This window comes from Acipenser ruthenus, chromosome 9, assembly GCF_902713425.1.
Source record: "Acipenser ruthenus chromosome 9, fAciRut3.2 maternal haplotype, whole genome shotgun sequence".
Classification (NCBI taxonomy): Eukaryota; Metazoa; Chordata; class Actinopteri; order Acipenseriformes; family Acipenseridae; genus Acipenser; species Acipenser ruthenus.
The window spans coordinates 48,938,789-48,958,223 of NC_081197.1; the positions used below are offsets into that span (position 1 = coordinate 48,938,789).

The window sequence follows — 19,435 nt, forward strand, 5'->3', positions numbered from 1 at the left end:
TTTCTACACAATAGTGTAATATTTTGTATACATAGTTACATTGTGTAGAAAATAATCACACAGCAGCTGGCAAACAGTGTATGGTCAGTTTCCCTCCAAAAAGCTACACTTAAATCCTTGCCCCTGGTAGTTGCCATACAATACTTCCCTTATTAAGGTTTACCACAGTAAACTTGCACAGCAGTGTTTCCCTTTTTCAATGATTTTACTATGGTTATACTATGCAGTTACCATAGTTTGACACACGTTTGAGTATGCTTTACCATACCTCTCTGGTCTTTACAGTGCTTACTGCTGTTTTACCATGCTTTCACAATCATTTATTGATGTATTGCAGTTTGCCATGATTTTACTATGGTACACTTTTATAAGTTTTCTAAAGTGAGCTACTTTTCATTGGCTTTAGTGTGTCTAAAACTCTTTAAAATGGCAGCGGGCACACCATGTGGTGTCAGAAACTCTTCCAAGCAGAACATTTGTACTGAAGATATGACTAAGACCAGTGAGGCATGCAGGTGAAATTATGTTGTATACAGTTTGCTTTCTAAATGGTTATTGCTATAAGCTTGTCTTAATGCTTTAAATAAAATAGCTTTCTTAAATCCAAGCACAGTGTATGAATTGAAACCAGTATACATAGAAACACCATCAAACAACCTTGCCGTATTTATTGAAAAATAGATTAAGAAATATAAGGGCTGGCTTGGATTAATTATTAACATCTTTGCAAACTACTAATTGGACTTAATTAGGATTATTATTTATTTATATATACTTTGTAATATTATTATTATTTATTTTTTCTGTTTTACCTGGACAAAATTACTTTAAGCAATAAATTGTTAGCTAATCAGCACAAAATGGGTGTATTAGATGCACATTTTCTTTTGATTCTTGTTTCCTTCAGCTACAGTATAATACTTGAGACACAGTTATTTTAGAAAAAGAATTGTCTTGAGTGGTCTTAAATTGAATTAGTTTTGAAGTTATCAAGACACAACTCTATGCCAACCAACAGCAAAAACCTACAGCTATGGCCAAAAGTTGTGCAAATTTTTTCACCTAGAATTTTAAAATTGAGACATAATTTTAAAAAAATAAACTATATGAACATAATTTAGATCTTTTGTTTAACATTATGTAATCAAAGAAACTACAAAATGATGTAGCAAAAGTCTACTAGAAGCCATAATAGTAGTGTAGTATTTCATGTTAGATTTTGAAATATCACATTTTTCAGTTTTTGTCGGTTTTCGTTAAGTATATGGAAAACTACAGCGATATGTAATTCAGTATGTTAATGTAACATTATTGAGCAGGTTTCATTCAACTTTATGAAGCAAAATGTATTCTATAGAGTGATGCAAAACATTTGGTCATAGCAGTAGTACTGCTGGCTTCTCACATTTTTGATGCATGAACTGCCACTTCCATAGGTCTTCCACTTGCCCTTTTCAGAGCTTCAGTGCTTCTTGTGAGATGCTACCCTGTATTAACCATAGCTTTCTAATGTAGTGTAGACTTTTCTACATAGAGTTTCCCTTAAAATGGTACCCCACCAATACCCAATTCATTTAACCACATTTATAAGATATGGTTGATGCATTAATACCCTCTCCCTTCAGGTCCAAACATCTTAAATGTACATAGTTAATGGGAAACAGGCAATGGCTGCTGTATTTAGGCCCACTACATTCCCCAATCTGTGTTACTAATATACAGTCCTGCATTTGGGCAACAGGACATGTTATTTTCACCCATTGGATAGGTGTCTCTTTCTTCACTCTTTTTAATGCCAGTTTATAAATTGACCATTAAAACTCAGCTGCAGAATTTCATTTACAACAATGACCTGGTGATGGCAGCTACTTGTTATAATGCAGCAAAAAAAACAAACAAGGCAGTTACTAATTGTAATACAGTTTCAGTGTGGGAATAATGCCCTAAATGGGGCATCTTTTCCTTGCAGTCCTTTCCTCACTGTCATCTGGTAACAACTTTGAGTGTATTATTATTTATTATTATTTATTTCTTAGCAGACGCCCTTATCCAGGGCGACTTACAATCATAAGCAAATACATTTCAAGTGTTACAATACAAGTAATACAATAAGAGCAATGAGTGTATGTCATGTGTGCACCACACCGCTTTACTAAGAGATCATCTCTGAGCTCAGTATTGATTATTATTATTATTATTATTATTATTATTATTATTATTATTATTATTATTATTATTATTATTAAGATTAGGTGGTGGCATGAGACCTGTGCATAATAAGATTATGATAAAACTGCTAACCTCGTGTTTAAAAAACAAACTTGTTTTATCTGCAGAAGACCGGGAGAAATTTGTGGAAGAGTAGAATAACACAAGTACTCTTAAGAAGCAACATACATTTAGTAAGAAGTTACCTCAGCCACATGCCCTCCATGGGATGCTAGGCAGTTTAGATCATATTATACTGTAACAACTAATATACACCAAAACTGTACATATAAGGCTGTAATTCTCGGGTTTCTCGAGTTATGGCACCAGAAACCTTTGATTTGAATCCTTATACTGTTATTATTATTATTACTATTATTATTATTATTATTATTGTTTTTCAGGAAACTGAGGACGAAGCTCAAGCCAAACAAGCAGATGTGGAAGCAATCTTATCGAAGGCTCATCAGTTATACAAGGAAAAACCAATCACCCAGCCAATAAAGGTAATGCATTTTCAAAAATAAAATAAAATGCATTACCGGTGGCTGCATTAACCCAGACCACAGAGCTCTTGCACATCTCTGCCTTCCGCATCAATCAGAATTAATCAAATACCAACTTCATATGCATTGCTTAGACTCAACATTATCATTGGGCGGTATGATCTGTGCACCTGTCTTCCAATCGGGATGAACACTACAGAATGCATGAAGCAACACCATATGCCAACAGCACAATTGTTTGTATATGGCTGTGAACCTTATTACATTAGAGTACGGTTTATGGCTCATTAGCTAATGCGGCTCATCAAACGCTTTGCACAGACCACTGGTGCTGGTAACATTTCGCATGGAAGTCGATGATGTGCACCAGTGTTCATGCATTTATTGAAAGCAATTGTTAATGTGTAAATCAGCATATTTGTAGCCCACCGTAAATTGTCAAAGTAGGGAAACAAGTATAATAATCTCAATTAAACTTTGAAAATAATAATTATTTATAACTTAAGTTTTCTAGCAGGCATTGATTATGAGAAAGTATATTATTAAGTGTCTGTGATTAGGATGCAAAGTGCTCTCCTAAAAGAAGAATAGTATTTCAAACCATCGAGCAGACAAACATTTCAACAATAAGAAAAGCTATGCAGTTGTGTTTGCAGCACACAGTTGAGACCATGCCTTTTTGTTTCCATCATGTTAAATGGTTAAACGCTTTTGTTCCGATCACTTTAAGTGCTCTGAAGAGCGTTAGCATGTCTGCAAACAACCGCCAAACAACCATGGACAGAAACATTTTGTTTGTTTGTTTGAGTTTTTTTCTGAAAATGTAACTGCAGTGTCTAATATACTTGCCCATCATTATTACTGTTCACTTTTTGATAAATGTCAAGCGATAGATGATTTGACTGCATTTCAGATTATTTAGTCAATTTGACATCGTTAGACCTGAATAAATGAACTCCTCTGCCAAGTCAACCCACCCCCACCCCCACCCCCCGCATCAGAGTGTCTGCTTCATCAGTTTATTATTTCTGATTTAATGAAATCCATTTTGGTAAATCGGCATTTGGTCCCTAGTTTTTGCATAATGTAATTGCTGTGGACATGAAGACAAGAGGTCAATTACAATCTGCCAGCTACCATTTCCTCAGATAAGAGCTGCAAAATGACAGCATCATTAGTCATATTTTCACTTTCAATCACTCACGGTTAGGCCCATTCCATTTGCACCTTGCGGCTGTGCAGAGTTTTCTCTGGTTAGTCTAGATTTTAAGCTTTGTTTCAATTAACTAGTGTTCTATTTCAAGGGAATTGAATAAGAGGTAGTACTTGACTGCCCCCATAGTAGCTGACTGAAGTGAGAAACATCTTAATTACTTCAACACAAAGACTAGTCAAGCTTGTTGCAAGAACAAAGCTGCTTAAAGTGCTTTTGACAATTGTATTTGTTTGAATATACAACAGCAATGTTTAACGTTCATGGTCTTCATTTCAGAAATGTCACTTTTTTTTAGGTATCTTTTTTTGTGTGTGAGTTTCACTGGAGCACCATATTACCAGATAACGTTACTGTTTCTGTGCACATCCTTTATACCAGTGTGTGTCCTACAGAGTACATGCAGTAGTGCAGATAATGTATTTGCTGTGAGGTTCCTTGCCAGAGTAACAATGGATAGAATAATACTTCACTGAATAAGGGGTCCAGAGGCCTTGGTACAGTGAAACCTCAGAGTTACGAACACCAAACTTATGAACTGACCGGTCAGCCGAACACTGCACATTTAGCTATAAGTATGCACTCACTCAACCATGTGTGCAATGCATCCAGATAGGCACTCATATAACCGCCGTGCTAGTCATGAAGGCAAAATTCCTGTACCAGCAGATATATCCAGACAAAGGTGAGGCAGATTACACAACAAGAATGGGCAATTTTAATAGGAACATTTTAGTTTTAAGCAAAGCACTTATTTTATTTTTTTTTAAACCAAATGAGGCTGAATGACTGAGCAAGCTACATGAATGCATTTTGTTTAAAATAAAATAAAAACAAGCACTATGTTAACCCAGGTTTTCCTGGACATTTAAATCTCGACTATAAATCAGAACTATAAATGGAAAAAGGCTAAATTTGAGTTGCCATTGTGACTCAAATGTAGCCTTTTTTCCATTTATAGTTCTGTTTTACAGACTTTGGAACCATAACAATATTAGTATTGCATTACTGTGCTGTATTCTTGTGTTATTATTCAGATTGAGGGTGCAGATAGCAAGTGTACACTTTTAATAAAACCATTGAAAATTCATTTTCAGAGTTACTGACATTTCAGACTTACGACAAACCTCCATTCCCAAGGTGTTCGTAACTCTGAGGTGCTACAGTTTTAATATCACACATTTGGTTACACAAGCCACAGATAATCAGGAACAGTGTGTTTACGGAGTGTTCCTTCTGGTACTGAGTGACAGTTCATGAAATACATTCAGATTGTATAGTTTATTTTTATAAGATTCTGCTGCTACAGCATAAACTAATAACTGCAGTGCTCTTTACTAACTCCATGTCCATCTTCACTCACGCACCCACAATGCATTTTCTTCCATTGGCAGGTGGGATTAAATCTCCAAAAAGCCTAAACCTTGAGCTTGAATATATACAGTATAAGGGATGTTTACACAGTGAATCAGCAGCATCAAATACAAATGCCACTGTTCACGTCTCAGCAGCCAGTTAATTGACAGTTCTTTTTAATCATCAGTAGTTGCTGTGTTTGTGAACCAATAAATATTATCTTCGTCAAAGTATCTATAAAAATAATTCTAAACAGTCAAACTATAAGCTTTTACGATGTGCATAAATAAGATGAGCAATAATTGCTTTTTCCAAGATGTAATATCCGAGATGGGTTATACCAGTCCCCTTCAGACAGGCTTAAACCCCCTTTGGGATTTCAGTGCTATGAATTGAGGTTAATAAATCTAGATATATCATTATGTGCTGTCTAACAAACCATTTTGGATTACATTTATATTATGATTTATATATGACTGAAGTGCTACAAAGATGGAAGACGTTAGATAAAGGAATTCCTGACTTGGGCTCTGAACTACACCATAATTTCGTTCTCATTTAAATGTTAAAAAGTGTTTATTTAAGTTCTCTTAATTTTGTTCTCGTTATCCTAAAATGTATATATTTGTGTCCATTCAATAAATATTGTTCTATTAACCAGCATGGGCAAATTCAAAGAAATAAAATAAAACAGAATGTAACAACTTAACTGTATGAAGGTTACCAGACACCCTAAAACATAAAAAGCTGATAACAATGTATGAGTACCTGGCCATTTTTCTAACTGAATAATGAATGGACGTTCTGAATTATAACAAGTCCCTTTTCTTTCAGGGAAAGCTTGAAGACCTGAGTTCTGATTGGAAAGCTATCAATACATTACTTCTGCAGCTGAAAAGGAAACCAGAGGCATCAAGGGTCATCTCCACTGGTGTCTGTAAGTTTTTTTTTTTTTTTAAGGATTCATAACATGTATTTTTTGTTTAACTGGGATATTTACTCAATATATATTAAATTGGTTGTCTCTAATTACACTGCAATTGATTGCCTCTAATTGATTGATTGTCTCTAATTGATTGTCTCAAATTATACTGCAATTACACTATACTGGCATGTGTAGTTGTTTTGTAATTACAATATAATTGCACAGCCACATGTGAAGGTACAATGTAATTACAAAACATGTTAGCAACTGCCAACATTTTCATTTTGATTTAAGCATGTTGTTGCATTGTAACTACGCAACCATATGCAATTGTTTGGTTTACAGAGAGTTTACAGAGACTATGTAATATTTTACCTTATAATGCTTTTTATAAAAGCAAAGAAAAACTAGTGCTATTCTAGACACTGAATAATATTTTGCCATAACACATGACATGGTATAATCTGTTGCTGTCATTAAAATTAATGTTAGCTTGGGTGCACATACTTTTGAGTCCAGTCCAAAAATATATGTCAAGCATCATGGTGACTTCCAGGCTAAGTTAAACAAATGTTTCTTATTTTTCACACTTTTAGCTGCCGCTGGCATTTGCGCTGGGGAAATCAATGAAAACGCCTGTGGAAAACGTGATCAGCAGCATGTACAGTAATAGCACCGTTTTTGACATTGGTCCTCTTATGCAGGCGAAATTAGGCGTCTAGAAAATAGAGAAGACGTTTCAATTGGTTTTCAGTTCAGTGATTTTAGTAGGTTTCCAGTAGGGTTAGGGTAAGGTGAATAATAACAGTATTGTGGAAATTGCCAGAGAGATTCCATGTTGGATTTATATGGATTGAAGTGAAGGGATTGCCTCCTGCCTTTGTACTGTAACACTTGAAATGTATTTGCTTACAATTGTAAGTTGCCCTGGATAAGGGTGTCTGCTAAGAAATAATAATAATAATAATAATAATAATAATAATAATAATAATAATAATAATAATAATAATAATATAACAGTTTTCCATAGTAAAATCACAGTAAAGTGTAATAATACATAATGAAAGCATGGTAAAGCACAGTAAAGCCCATTTCAGCTTCCAATTTAATATTTAAAAAAAATTAAACATTTTTACAAATGGGTTAATGACATCCGTTGATCCTATCAATCCGAGCTGTCACTGTTTTTTCTCCATCCCCATTGCAAACAACACTGAGTAAAAGGTCTAATGTTTGTAAATATTAAAATCACCTTCAAGGTTTGCCTTAGAAATTTGATGTCATCCTTAATATGTTATTTCCTGGTTAAACATTAAAGCACAAATAATGAGAAATAAAGAGTAAAGAGCTTTATTGTTATCAGCCAATTGAAATTCATGTTACAGTCCATCTTCAGTAACAACCACAACAAGCCATTAGACCAATCTCACCCCGTTATCCCTTTACCAGCGGTGACAAACACACATGATTCAGCTGAACCACTTTCAAAACATCCCCAATCTCACCCCGTTATCCCTTTACCACTGGTGACAAACACACATGATTCAGCTGAACCACTTTCAAAACATCCCCAATCTCACCCCGTTATCCCTTTACCACTGGTGACAAACACACATGATTCAGCTGAACCACTTTCAAAACATCCCCAATCTCACCCTGTTATCCCTTTACCACCGATGACAAACACACATGATTCAGCTGAACCACTTTCAAAACATCCCTATAATACACACAGGATCAACCACTCAGATTATGTTTATAAATTAAGATAACAACCATGAAATTACACTAAAAACATGCCTCTCAAGTTCACACAATTATATGCTGCTCATATTTTGCCATGGATCACCATGTCTGTTGTTCGTTTAAACAGAGCTTTTTCAATAGGGGATATACATTCACATAAAATCTATCTTTAGACATGGCTTTGAGAACAATGTGATTGCGCCTTACATTGGGCTAGATTGACAAAGTTATTTTTTTTAATTTGCAACATTTTTGTCTGAAAAGAAAAAACTCAAATTCATGTATAATTAGCTAATAAGAAACAGCTTCTGACTACTTTCAAACCATTCAGTTTTAAACTTGAGTTAGCTCATTGTGTATTTAGAGATGGGTAAGGTTAGTTTATATAGTTTAATTGTAAAGGTAAACATTTTTTTACATGTATATAGAACTGGCCACTGAATGACAGGTTCTTAAATCTGCAAAATAATCTAAGGGATGAGTTATGTGCATAAGCATGTGTTGCCTGCTTATTTTGTTCACTTACAGTACTGCAGTGGCGGCTGCTGGCCATAAAAATGGGTAGGCAGAACGCTTTTCGAATCTTCTTAACATTTTACCACAATTTGGTTGTTAAACACATTTTCTCCACTAGCCAGCAGAGGAAATTAAACAGTAGCCCATCATAGTTTATTCTCATAAACATAACTGTAACACACTGCCAGCATATGTTTAAAAATGCACTGTATACAACATTAATATAGCATTTAGATTTCAAGACCATGTACCAGGGTGCGATTTGTCAAATTTCCAGTGGGGGGGATAAAATACACAAACTACAAAACAGTATTGTTGGTTAACATGTATTATTATTATTATTATTATTATTATTATTATTATTATTATTATTATTATTGATAACTAAAAGGCAATAACAACGTATGTTTATGATGCTACAAACAACATTTGCCAAACTAAAAACTGAGTGACGGTGTACTCTATGTATGTACACATAATTGCCATACTATATACAAATTGTTTAAATGTTATCTTTATAAATGAAATTTTCCAGCAGAAAGACATTGTCAGTACAAAATCTATTTTCTCTGCTGTGGATGAAAATTGAAAAGAGCCAGGGACACGCCCCTGTCAAATCGTACCTGCTAACATTAACAAGGCAGGAGAACGTCAGACAAAAATCAAACACATCCTATCGACTTAATTTATTAAACGTAAATAAATGACCAACAAAATAACTATAGACCATTCTGTACCGAGTGGTGGCTGGCGACTTCGAAGTCACAAGAGGCAAAATTACAAACCTACTGTTTCATCTAATCAATCTGCCATGCCAAAAAGGAGCTTCATTAATTTCCATTATTTCCATGTGAGCAGCAAGTAACTCGTCATATTGTTCAGTTCCCTGTGTCGTGCCAAATGTTGCATTCCTTTGAGATATGCGCATACTTATTTATTCATCGCCATGGTTTCAATGTGAACTTTCGGCATTATAAATGAAATGCACATTTTAGACATCAAAATAGTATAAAAACACTAAATAGTATAAAAACACGTTTCATTGATTTATTTTCTTTGAAATATGCATCATCTGCCATTGCTAGTACTGTACTATGTGTGGTTACAGCAGGTACAGTAGGAGTTTGTAACAGAAGTTTGTCTCCTCTGATGAAAAAAACTCTGGGCTCCTCTAATTAAAACCAGTGCTTGGATCATGTGATCTGCCTACTGCTAGTACTGTGGTTAATAGCAGATATGAGTTTATAACGGACACTTGCCTCCTCTAAGGAGCCAGAACTACTGTTAATATAGGCATGTTGAATCTAGGGTTTTAGTTAAAATGTCATTTTTTTCTTGCATTTTAGATAACATTTTTGTTTTTGTTTTATTGAACATTATATTATAATGCTACACAACTATATATACCCCAGAGGTTGCTGTTATAATGAGAGTCAATTTATAATATATATATATATATATATATATATATATATATATATATATATATATATATATATATATATTGTAGCGAGATGTGTATACACACACACACACTTTTGAGGAAGCACTGCCTCCCCTCCACTGCAGTACTGATACCAGTAAGTCAAGGTGTCTAGAAGACTCCAAAGAAATACTTCATGCATCCTAGTGCACTTCTTGTGAAACAACAACATTGCATTTAAAAAAAATAAAATAAATGTAATTCTGCTTTCCCATTGTTTCTTAGCCATATTTTTTCAATTAAATTTGGTTTACAAATCTTTCTGATAGCTATGATGTTGGAGGGCGAGTCATGAAAATGTGTTGTTGGGAAGTCATGAAAGTGTTTTTTTAGCTTACGGCTTTGCTTAAGGCAAACCTATGAACCTTAGACACAGAGCGCTTTTATAGTTGAGCTATTTAAACCTTTTTTGGTGTATCTTTACATTAAGCAAATATATTTATAGTCATAACTGTATTGCTTTGGAAATGTATTGAAATGGAAATGTCGACACATAAAGCGCTTTAACTGTTTCCACATTAGAGTGTGGAGTAAAGCATGCTAATTGAAGCAAACTTACACTAACCCAATACATTTAGAGTCTGCACATGTGTGAGCTAGAATGCCTTGTGTGTGTATGCATATTAGCATTAATTAAAGATTCCTGTGAATATTAACTAAATAATTACAATGCATATGTTCACTTTGAGAAAGGGATGTGTTGAATTGCAATGGTTTGAAAGGCATTTCTTTTCCATTATTCCTTGTTTAACATCCAGCAGCATTCGCTGCCGAATTGAATCTCTCACTGTTTGATTGGAGATCTTTCAAGGTCAAGACCTACTTTTGTGAGAAGTTTGATTTTGTAATGTGGCTGACATCAGACACAAGCTGAAAGACAAACTTGTCTAATAAAGCTTTCAGATTCAATTTGCAGACATCGCATTGCAAGAAGAATCTCTTGAGGTCTCTGAACGTGTGCTGCAGCACCAACTGAGAGCATTATTAAAAAAAGACTGTGAGATGGCATAGGTATATTAATATAATTTTGAGAGTTTGTCGAAACAATCTGTATAACAATAGCAGAGCTTAATTCTGCACCCCAGAGCTTGCTGTTATAATGACAGTCCATTCATAATCTTTTAGAAATATATAAGCACAAACTGATTAACAGTTGTTCTTTGCAAATGGTGTTAAATGATTTTGTTGAACTGCTTTTCTTTTTCTTGCAACCTAAGCACAATTCAGAAATAGGCTGAAACATTGTAGCATTCTTTTTTTTATGTGGAGTGTGCAATTGTATTATAATTACATCTTAATTATAAAAAAAAAAACTATATAAAAGTTATCATTTAATTGATTCATGTCAAGGAAAAGTGCTTTTATCATAATTCCCCTATTGGTTTGTGCAGAACCATAGTATATAACTGGTCATTGCTGACATTCCTGTCATTAAAATTGAGCCAAAAGTGAAGATTGCATTGCCATACTGTTCCAAAAGTGATGTGAGTTCATGAGGAGCCAGATGTATACAGGTATTGAAATTGGAGCCAGTGACATTGCACAGATGTGTTCAACATTAAAACTGCTTTATTGGTATAATTACTATAATTAGACTTTATTCAAATTAATCAGACAGCAATAATATGCTCTGAAGGCTCAGTGATTGTGAAGATATTTAAGGTATTAAATAATACATGTTCTAAGAAACATGCATCCGATAAATCAGAAAGACTACAGAAGACCTGTCTTATAGAAGTTCTCATGTAGTGACCGTCACAATATGTTAAAATGACGAATGTGTACATTTTAAACCCGAGAAAGGCAGTGACAAAAATGAAAGATGATTTGCAGTTCATGTGATGTTAAATTGTTTGGCTACAGTATACTAACTTATTGTACGACTATATACGTCACTACAGAAATGAGAACAAGGTTAATCCCAGACTGAATGGCATGAGCTAATAGGACAAGTTAAATACATTAAATCATTGTAACAGGGGAAAGAGGGGATGTAATTGCTATACAGTCCTAAATAGTGTTAACCCAAGTCACTACTTCAAACTTAGCACAGTATTCACTTTTGTATGAGAGGGCATTAATGGAAGTTGAGTAAAAGTAAGTAAGTACACAGGGAGTTATAAATGCATGGGATAGGCTACCAGGTGGAGTAGTAACATCTAAAACACTAGAAACATAAATAAATTATTATATCTTATTAATAGGGGGCAAATGTGCTGGGAAGGGATGACTCTGATTGGCCAGAAAGCTTGTTTTCATTCCCAAATATTTTGCATGCTTGTTTTTGTTCTTGGGTCGAAATTATCAGGCTTGCATTTCAATAGCAACTCCAACATGCCCCGACCATCAATCACTCTCTACTTATCCAATAATTGCTTATGAATATGATTTTCATTATACGCCCGAAATTTTCTACTTTCAGGAAAAGTGGCACCTATGACACTTTGTGAATTGCCCCTGTCATGTAGAAATCTTGAAAAACGTTTCCAATCTGAAAAGTCCAAATAATTTTATTGTAATATTGGATAAAGAGAAATGCACAATCAAGTACAACTTGTGTGAGCTGATCCATGTAGATTCCGTTGGCAAGCATTAAACTCATTATAGCAAGTAATCTACAGTAAAAACCTGCATCATATTTTCTTCTATATACTCGACTAACCAATCCAAGCCAGTTGGTGCCAGACCCTGTTTTGATTAGCGAGATGTTCGGTTGTAACAATACTAAGAATGCCTTGTCTAGTCTTTGTTTCATGCTGTTGATACTTTTATCTGATTTATAAATAAATAACAACCCTTTTAAATAACTTTCATGCTTTGCATTTGGATTTTGGAGACACCGAATCAGTAGAAATTGGTATCTGTTGTCTACCCCTAATACTACAACACTTTTTGCTTTTACCCTGTTCAGACTGTTCAGGCTTTACAATGACAGCTTTCCTGAGCTTGCAAAACCTGTAAATTCATGTAAAGGTTAATTAAAAACATGTTTAATGCTGCAGCTTTAAATGGAAGACTAACTTCCACAAAGTAAGATAACCACCAATAATAAAAGCAAATTGCTTACCTCAGCATGTGCTTAGATTTCCTCATTTAAAGTCAATTAACACCTATATATAAGGGATGCAAAGGGTGTAACAGTTATTTCATTAAAGCTGCAAAACAATTATTTTGATGTTTACAAAGTTTAAAGTGAATGCTGTGGGGAGTGATTAATTATAGTAATACGATGTCTTAGAAATATCCCATTTGCACCTGGTATTAGGTTTCATTTAGTGTGACGAGACATATAAAGATGAAATGCAATATTCTAAAAGCAGATCAGTGTGGATATTTCTTGCCTAACAGGTAGAAAAAGGGACAGACAGCAGGTTAAATCGGCTTTTGAAACCCTTAAAGGAAATGGAAAAAGGTTCTGTGTCTTTTGCATGCTTGTATTTAAAAAGAAAAATGGGTTTACCAGAGTGCTACACTGAGCTGGTGTGTGATATCAGACAGTATTATTGACTGTTAGAGTGACAGACCAGTTTTGTGGGCAATACCACAAACTAGTGTTGGTCATGTGACTCTACTTTAGTCAATTAGGTTGGAGGTTTCAATCTTAAGAGTTTGATAAGTACATATTGTAGCAAAGAAAACATGGCCCTGTCACCTATGTATATAATAGTTATACATGAGTGAGCCGGGTTGTATAATGGTTTTGTGACTAAAATGTAGTTTCTTGAATTATCTATAAATAAGCTTTAAGCATGAAAATGAATTTACAATGTTCAAATATGTATATGCAAGCAGTATTTATTAGTGGGTCTAACAAAATTCAATCATCTGCAAATGAAAGCTCCTGCATTGCAAATATAATGAAATTAAAAACAGCTGAGCAGCAGTATACTTTTAGTTGCATGGCTAATTGTTAGAAATGTGGTTTTAATAACATATGCAATGAGGTTATTTTAACATGGACACCCCAATGAGTCACATTTTCGATACGCAAGAAAATGCCTGATACATGTAATTGATGAGTCAATCAATTTGAAAACATTTAAATTAAAAAGTTAGAAGTGTTACTAAGATCTGTAGTAGACTTGTTTTTACTGTTCATTATATGATTTGATACAATAATGAAATGGGGGGGGGGGGGGGGGGTGCTAATTAGGCCTCAGACACATTCTTTCTCTCATACATACTTTTAACAAAGGTCATACTTAAGGAAATTGACTATTTGTAACCAATGGACAGAATGGTGTCATCCAGACTCTCTATTAGCTTTCTTTTGAGTAAGATAACAAAGGGATTTGAGATATAAATGGCTCGTAACTGGCTCCCTGCTAATATAATTAATGATTTCCTTTCAATTGCTACTGTAGGTCAAACTGTTACCGTACTGTCACAGACGCTGGTTACAAAGGAAACAACCACCTCTAAGCTGGAAATGCCGTCGTCCCTACTGATGGAGGTGCCAGCCATGGCCGACTTCAATAAAGCTTGGGTTGAGCTCACAGACTGGCTCTCCCTGTTGCATCACGTAATCAAAACCCAGATAGTGACGGTCGGAGACCTTGAAGAAATCAATGACATGATTGTCAAACAGAAGGTATGAATACCATGAATATCTGATTAGTAGTAATAATGTTTCCAGCAAAGCAGACTACACTTCAGAAGCTCCTGCACCTGTTTCTAGCTGCGAGCTGCCAGGTTTTAAAGAGAATACCACCTGTTTCTCATCCTATAAAATTATTTGCAAGGGAGTTCTGTTTGTTCCCAGGCGATGGAAGCAACGGGATGCAAAGTTAAAAGAAATGTGTGCTTTGGCTAAGGGCTGTATATCATGTATGTATGGGGACATCTTTATCCCTGGGAAGTAGGCACTGCTCTGTAGCCAATCACTGTTGTTCTGGCAGCAGGGCCCTTTAGTGAGACAGTCCATTACTGAAATAATTGTGTGTTTGTCTTATTCTGGGGTAGTTCAGCAGAAAGTGTGCAGGTTCATTGCCTGATTTATATTATAAGTGCAGCTCCCATGGGATGCTAGAATGCAATGACACTAGAGAACCAGTTAGATGACTGCCCTGGTCTCCATGGTGCAGTCATTTCTCTGGTGTTGCAGGCCTAGTGATTAATGAAAGGGAACCTGTGTATTTCAAGCCCAGAATAGAAGCTTGGAATTGAAATAATTACGGTCACCATCTTCAGTCTTTTGCTACCTTGCACCAATTAAAGACATTTTTTAAACTGGGTTTTACAGCACTGAAGGCAACAGCAGTGTTGGCAAACAAAATGGCTTTTTTGTAATATTTGTATTATGAATCTGAGAAGACACAAATCAGAATAGCTGGAACTGATGGCCAACCAAGTACTGTAGCACTGCATCAAAGCAAACCCCCCAGAGGTTACTGTGCCCTACTGAACGCAATAAAATGTATGTGCAGTTTTTCTTTCTCTAGTAGTTGCAGTTGTATTTACATGGCACAAATGGCATATATTGTGTTTGTATTAATTTTATACTGTGGTGTTTGTCTCCGCAGCCTTTGCTGTGAATGTGGGGCTCCATTAGAAATGGGATTTCATATGAAGTACAACTGGTATATTTAGAAGTGTATGCCCCCTGAGACTTGGTAATGTGATGAACAATCTCAGAATGTGTTCAAATGATTTGTAACCAACTGAGAAACAGTACCTTCAGTGGTTTCTATGTTTTAAATATCCCTTAAGAAACTGCAGTTCATTTTCTTGATCTATCTTCAGAAGATTCTCTGCAGCTGGGACTATATATTATCTATCACTTCTGTGATAGAATAGATACTGTATTATAATAAAAAAAATATGCTGCAAATATAACCCTACTTTAAAGTATTTCTTTGGTTGCGTATGTTCAAAATACTGGGCTTGTATGTGAAATGACATTTATCTCGCCAAGTGAGGCTAGACCTAATCATCCATTTAAGGGTTGCTGGGCATACATGTTTTTGATTTATGTGTCTATTGTTTTCTGCTGAGAGAAGGTTATAAAAATCACCTTTGAATTTTGTAGGTTGACATAAAAATCTAAATGAAAAAGCTGTCACTCACTGGAGGGTTAGATAGTGCTGCCTTATCATTTACCAGCAGTATGCTTGAGAATGTAAGTAAAAACCGGGATAACCTGAAAATCAAGTTGTCATTTGTGCAACTGAAATGTATTTAAAGAGCAAATGAGAATAGTAATAAAAAAACAGACTGTGATATTTGTATGTAACCATTGCCTTATTGAAATGTTTAAATCAATTTATAGGTAGTTAATTTAGCTAGTAAATATAACATCTCTTTATTAAGAATGGACAATGTGGCAATATGCTCTGGTCTAGTCTTAAAGAGGATATGTTTATAAAAGTGATACGGTTAAAAACGTACCTATGCTTATTAATTTCAGATGGTTATTACCTTATTAGAAATTATAGTATTCTGGTATTTTTTTGATAATGTTCATGACGATATGTTTAACCTATTAAGATTTGGCAATTAAAAGTGTATGTTCCATCTTTTTTGCAAGGAATAGTGACTATCTGGTAAAATAAAGATAAAACTAGCAGTGTTAGGATAGGCCTACTGTTACAGTTTTTTTGTTTTTTTGTTATTAGTTTCTGTTGTCTTGTTCAATCTGTGCATTATCAGTTGTGTACTGCTTTCTGGATTTGCAGAACAGTAGTCAACTATTCTTCCATTATGGTTAGATGGCCTGATGAGGGAGATGCTGAAAAAAACAAACAATTTAATTTGTCTGGTTCGGTCGAAGGTATTGACATTGATTTGTGTTCTGTCTTTGCTTGTTTCCTGGTTGGTGAGTTGTGACAAAGAATAAAAGATCCATCAACACCCCTGGTAAATTAACCCCCGTTTTCTTTTTGTGTTTGCAAATCTTTTCTTGCTTGTGATTTAAAAAGGACACATTATTTTAAAGGGAGTTGACCGAAAAAAAAATGAGATTGGGTAAGGATATTGTATTTGGGTTCAGTGCACTTGCACAACATCCCAGTGCTGATTGGCACCAGCCTGTTGTCATTGATGTGAAAGTAAGTGTTTAAGACATCATTAGCTTTTCACTGAACTTTGCCTGAATGGAGTGTCAATGAAACAACACTGTTGTATGGGTTACAGTATAGAAGGGGGTGAGGAGGGCTGCATGAAGGTTGTCTGTTAAACATGGACAAGCACATTGGTAATGATCCTTGCCTAGGTTTTTGTCATCTGTTACACAGAGTTTATTTGTTCATAAAAAGAGGTTCTAAGCTCTCTCTCACTCACACACACAGACAGTAATATTTGTTTTGGATCAAGCTCTGCATCAGCTTGGCAACAAGGCGGAATTTAGAACAGTGTGATTCGCCCGGTCATTCTGTCATTGGATTTCTAGGAATGCAAAATGGATTCCAAAATTAGATCTGTTAAAATTAAATAAATAAAAATCATTCTTTAGCATTGAGAATGAAAAACATATTAAACGCAAGTATTGTATAAACAGAGATAACCAAGCTGGCATCCTTCCTCACAGAGCACTCTTTGCACCCACTTCAATTCGGGTTCTGTCCTGTACACATCACGGAAACTGTCCTCCTCTCTGTAACTGACTCTCTCCTCTCTGCTCATGCTGCCTCCCTCTCTGCCATTCTAATTCTCCTTGACTCTTCGTCTGCCTTTGACACTATCGATCATGCTATTCTCCTCTCCTCTCTCTCTGACCTGGGGATCTCAGGCACTGCTCTTGCCTGGTTTTGTTCTCTAACCATTCCTTCCAAGTTTCCTGGTGTGGTTCTCTCTCTTCTCCTCGCCCCCTCTCTACAGATGTACCTCAAGGATCTGACTTGGGGCCCCTCCTGTTCTCACTGTACACCCTCTCGCTAGGTACTCTCATCTCCTCTTTTGGCTTCTCCTACCACCTCTATGCTGACGATACCCAGATCTTCCTCTCCTTTCCCTCCTTTCACTAACACGTACTTGCCGCTTCATTCTTAGCAACATCTACCAAATCTCACTATGTATTCCACTCAGCTCCTGGTCGAAGCTCTTGTACTCTCCAGATTGGACTACTGTAACTCTCTCCTTGATGGTCTCCCTGCTTTGGCTATCCACCCCCTTCAGCTCATTCAAAATTCTGCTGCTCATCTTGTTTTCTTCCAACCTGGCTACTCTCAGCTACCCCTGTTTCACACTCTCCTCTGGCTGCCTATCTCTGCTCGCATTCAGTTCAAGCCCCTTGTTCTTGCTTGCCGCTCTCTTCACCTGCCCATCCTACCTCCAATCCCTTGTGTCTCCCTACACCCCCTCTCGTCCTCACTGCTCCTCCTCTACTGGCTGACTGGTCATGCCTCTCACTGCCTTCTGCAGCCTCCTCAACACCCACCTGTTTAGACTGAATTTATAGATCTATTGATCTTCCCCTCCTACTAGGAACTGGACTTGCCTGACCTAAGCACCATGTTACTGGACGCTCAACTGATGCACTATCCTTGCACTATTGCACTACTATTATTGTAGATACAAATTGTCTTAATGCTAAATTGTTACTTCTTATCTCTTATTGTATTCTAGTAGTATTTGCACTTACTGTAAACTACACTGTATTTAAATATTGTTTTAGCACTGTAACCTTGTATTGCCCTGTAACACCTGTAAGTCGCCTTGGATAAAGGTGACTGACAAATATAATAATAATAATAATAACCAATCCCTCTTGTCATAGATGTAGCGTCCCCACCAGTTCTGGCCAAAAGTCCTTTCAGAAGCTCTTATTCATTTTGATAAACACCATGTTTTCTGGAGTGTCTTTGAGGACATTGCAGACATATACATCTGTAACCGCTTAATCCTGTGAGGGTCGTGGTGAGCCAGAGCCTAACCTGGCAGACACAGGGCGCAAGGCAGGACTACACCCTGGATGGGACGCCAGTCCATCGCAGGGCAACTAAGTGGCAATTTAGAGAGGCCAATCCACCTAGCCAGCATGTCTTTGGACTGCGGGAGGAAACCAGAGTACCCGGAGGAAACCCATGCGAACACGGGGAGAACATGCAAACTCCACACAGACAGACCCCTGAAGCCAGAATTGAACCCAGGACCCTGGAGTTGTGAGGCAGCAGAGCTAACCACCACACCACCGTGCCGCCCTGCAGACAGACAGATACAGCAGAACAAAATCAAAACATTTCATTAAACTCACTTATAACAGCTAGCGCTATAGCATCATTTTAAAGGACCTAAAGCTGGTAAATGATTTTTCCTTCTTTCACACACAGAAGGTTAACAACTATAAAAACAAGCCAAAGAAGCACGTTGCAGGTGAAGTCTTCTCCATCATGAAAATTGTTGAATTCATTTTTCTGCTTGTGCCACTTTACATCGAGTTACCTTTCCTCCAGCCTCTTCCCGTGGGTCTGCTTGACCGCAGTGGGTCAAACAGTGTTTCTCACCGAACATTAGGGACAAGCCAGGTTTCAACATCACTTAAAAAG

At 36.1% G+C, this 19,435-nt stretch overlaps 1 protein-coding gene across 13 annotated transcripts in view; it reads left to right on the forward strand.

Annotated features, from left to right (window-relative positions):
• The window catches only part of LOC117405667 (dystrophin-like), a 689,570-nt gene that overhangs the window by 465,547 nt on the left and 204,588 nt on the right, over positions 1-19,435 (forward strand). For all 13 annotated transcript variants that reach the window (XM_034008883.3, XM_059030144.1, XM_059030147.1 and 10 more), the window contains 3 exons: positions 2,613-2,714; positions 6,118-6,220; positions 14,318-14,544. In XM_034008883.3, coding sequence (XP_033864774.3) covers positions 2,613-2,714; positions 6,118-6,220; positions 14,318-14,544 — 432 coding nt within the window. The remainder of the gene's footprint in view (positions 1-2,612; positions 2,715-6,117; positions 6,221-14,317; positions 14,545-19,435) is intronic.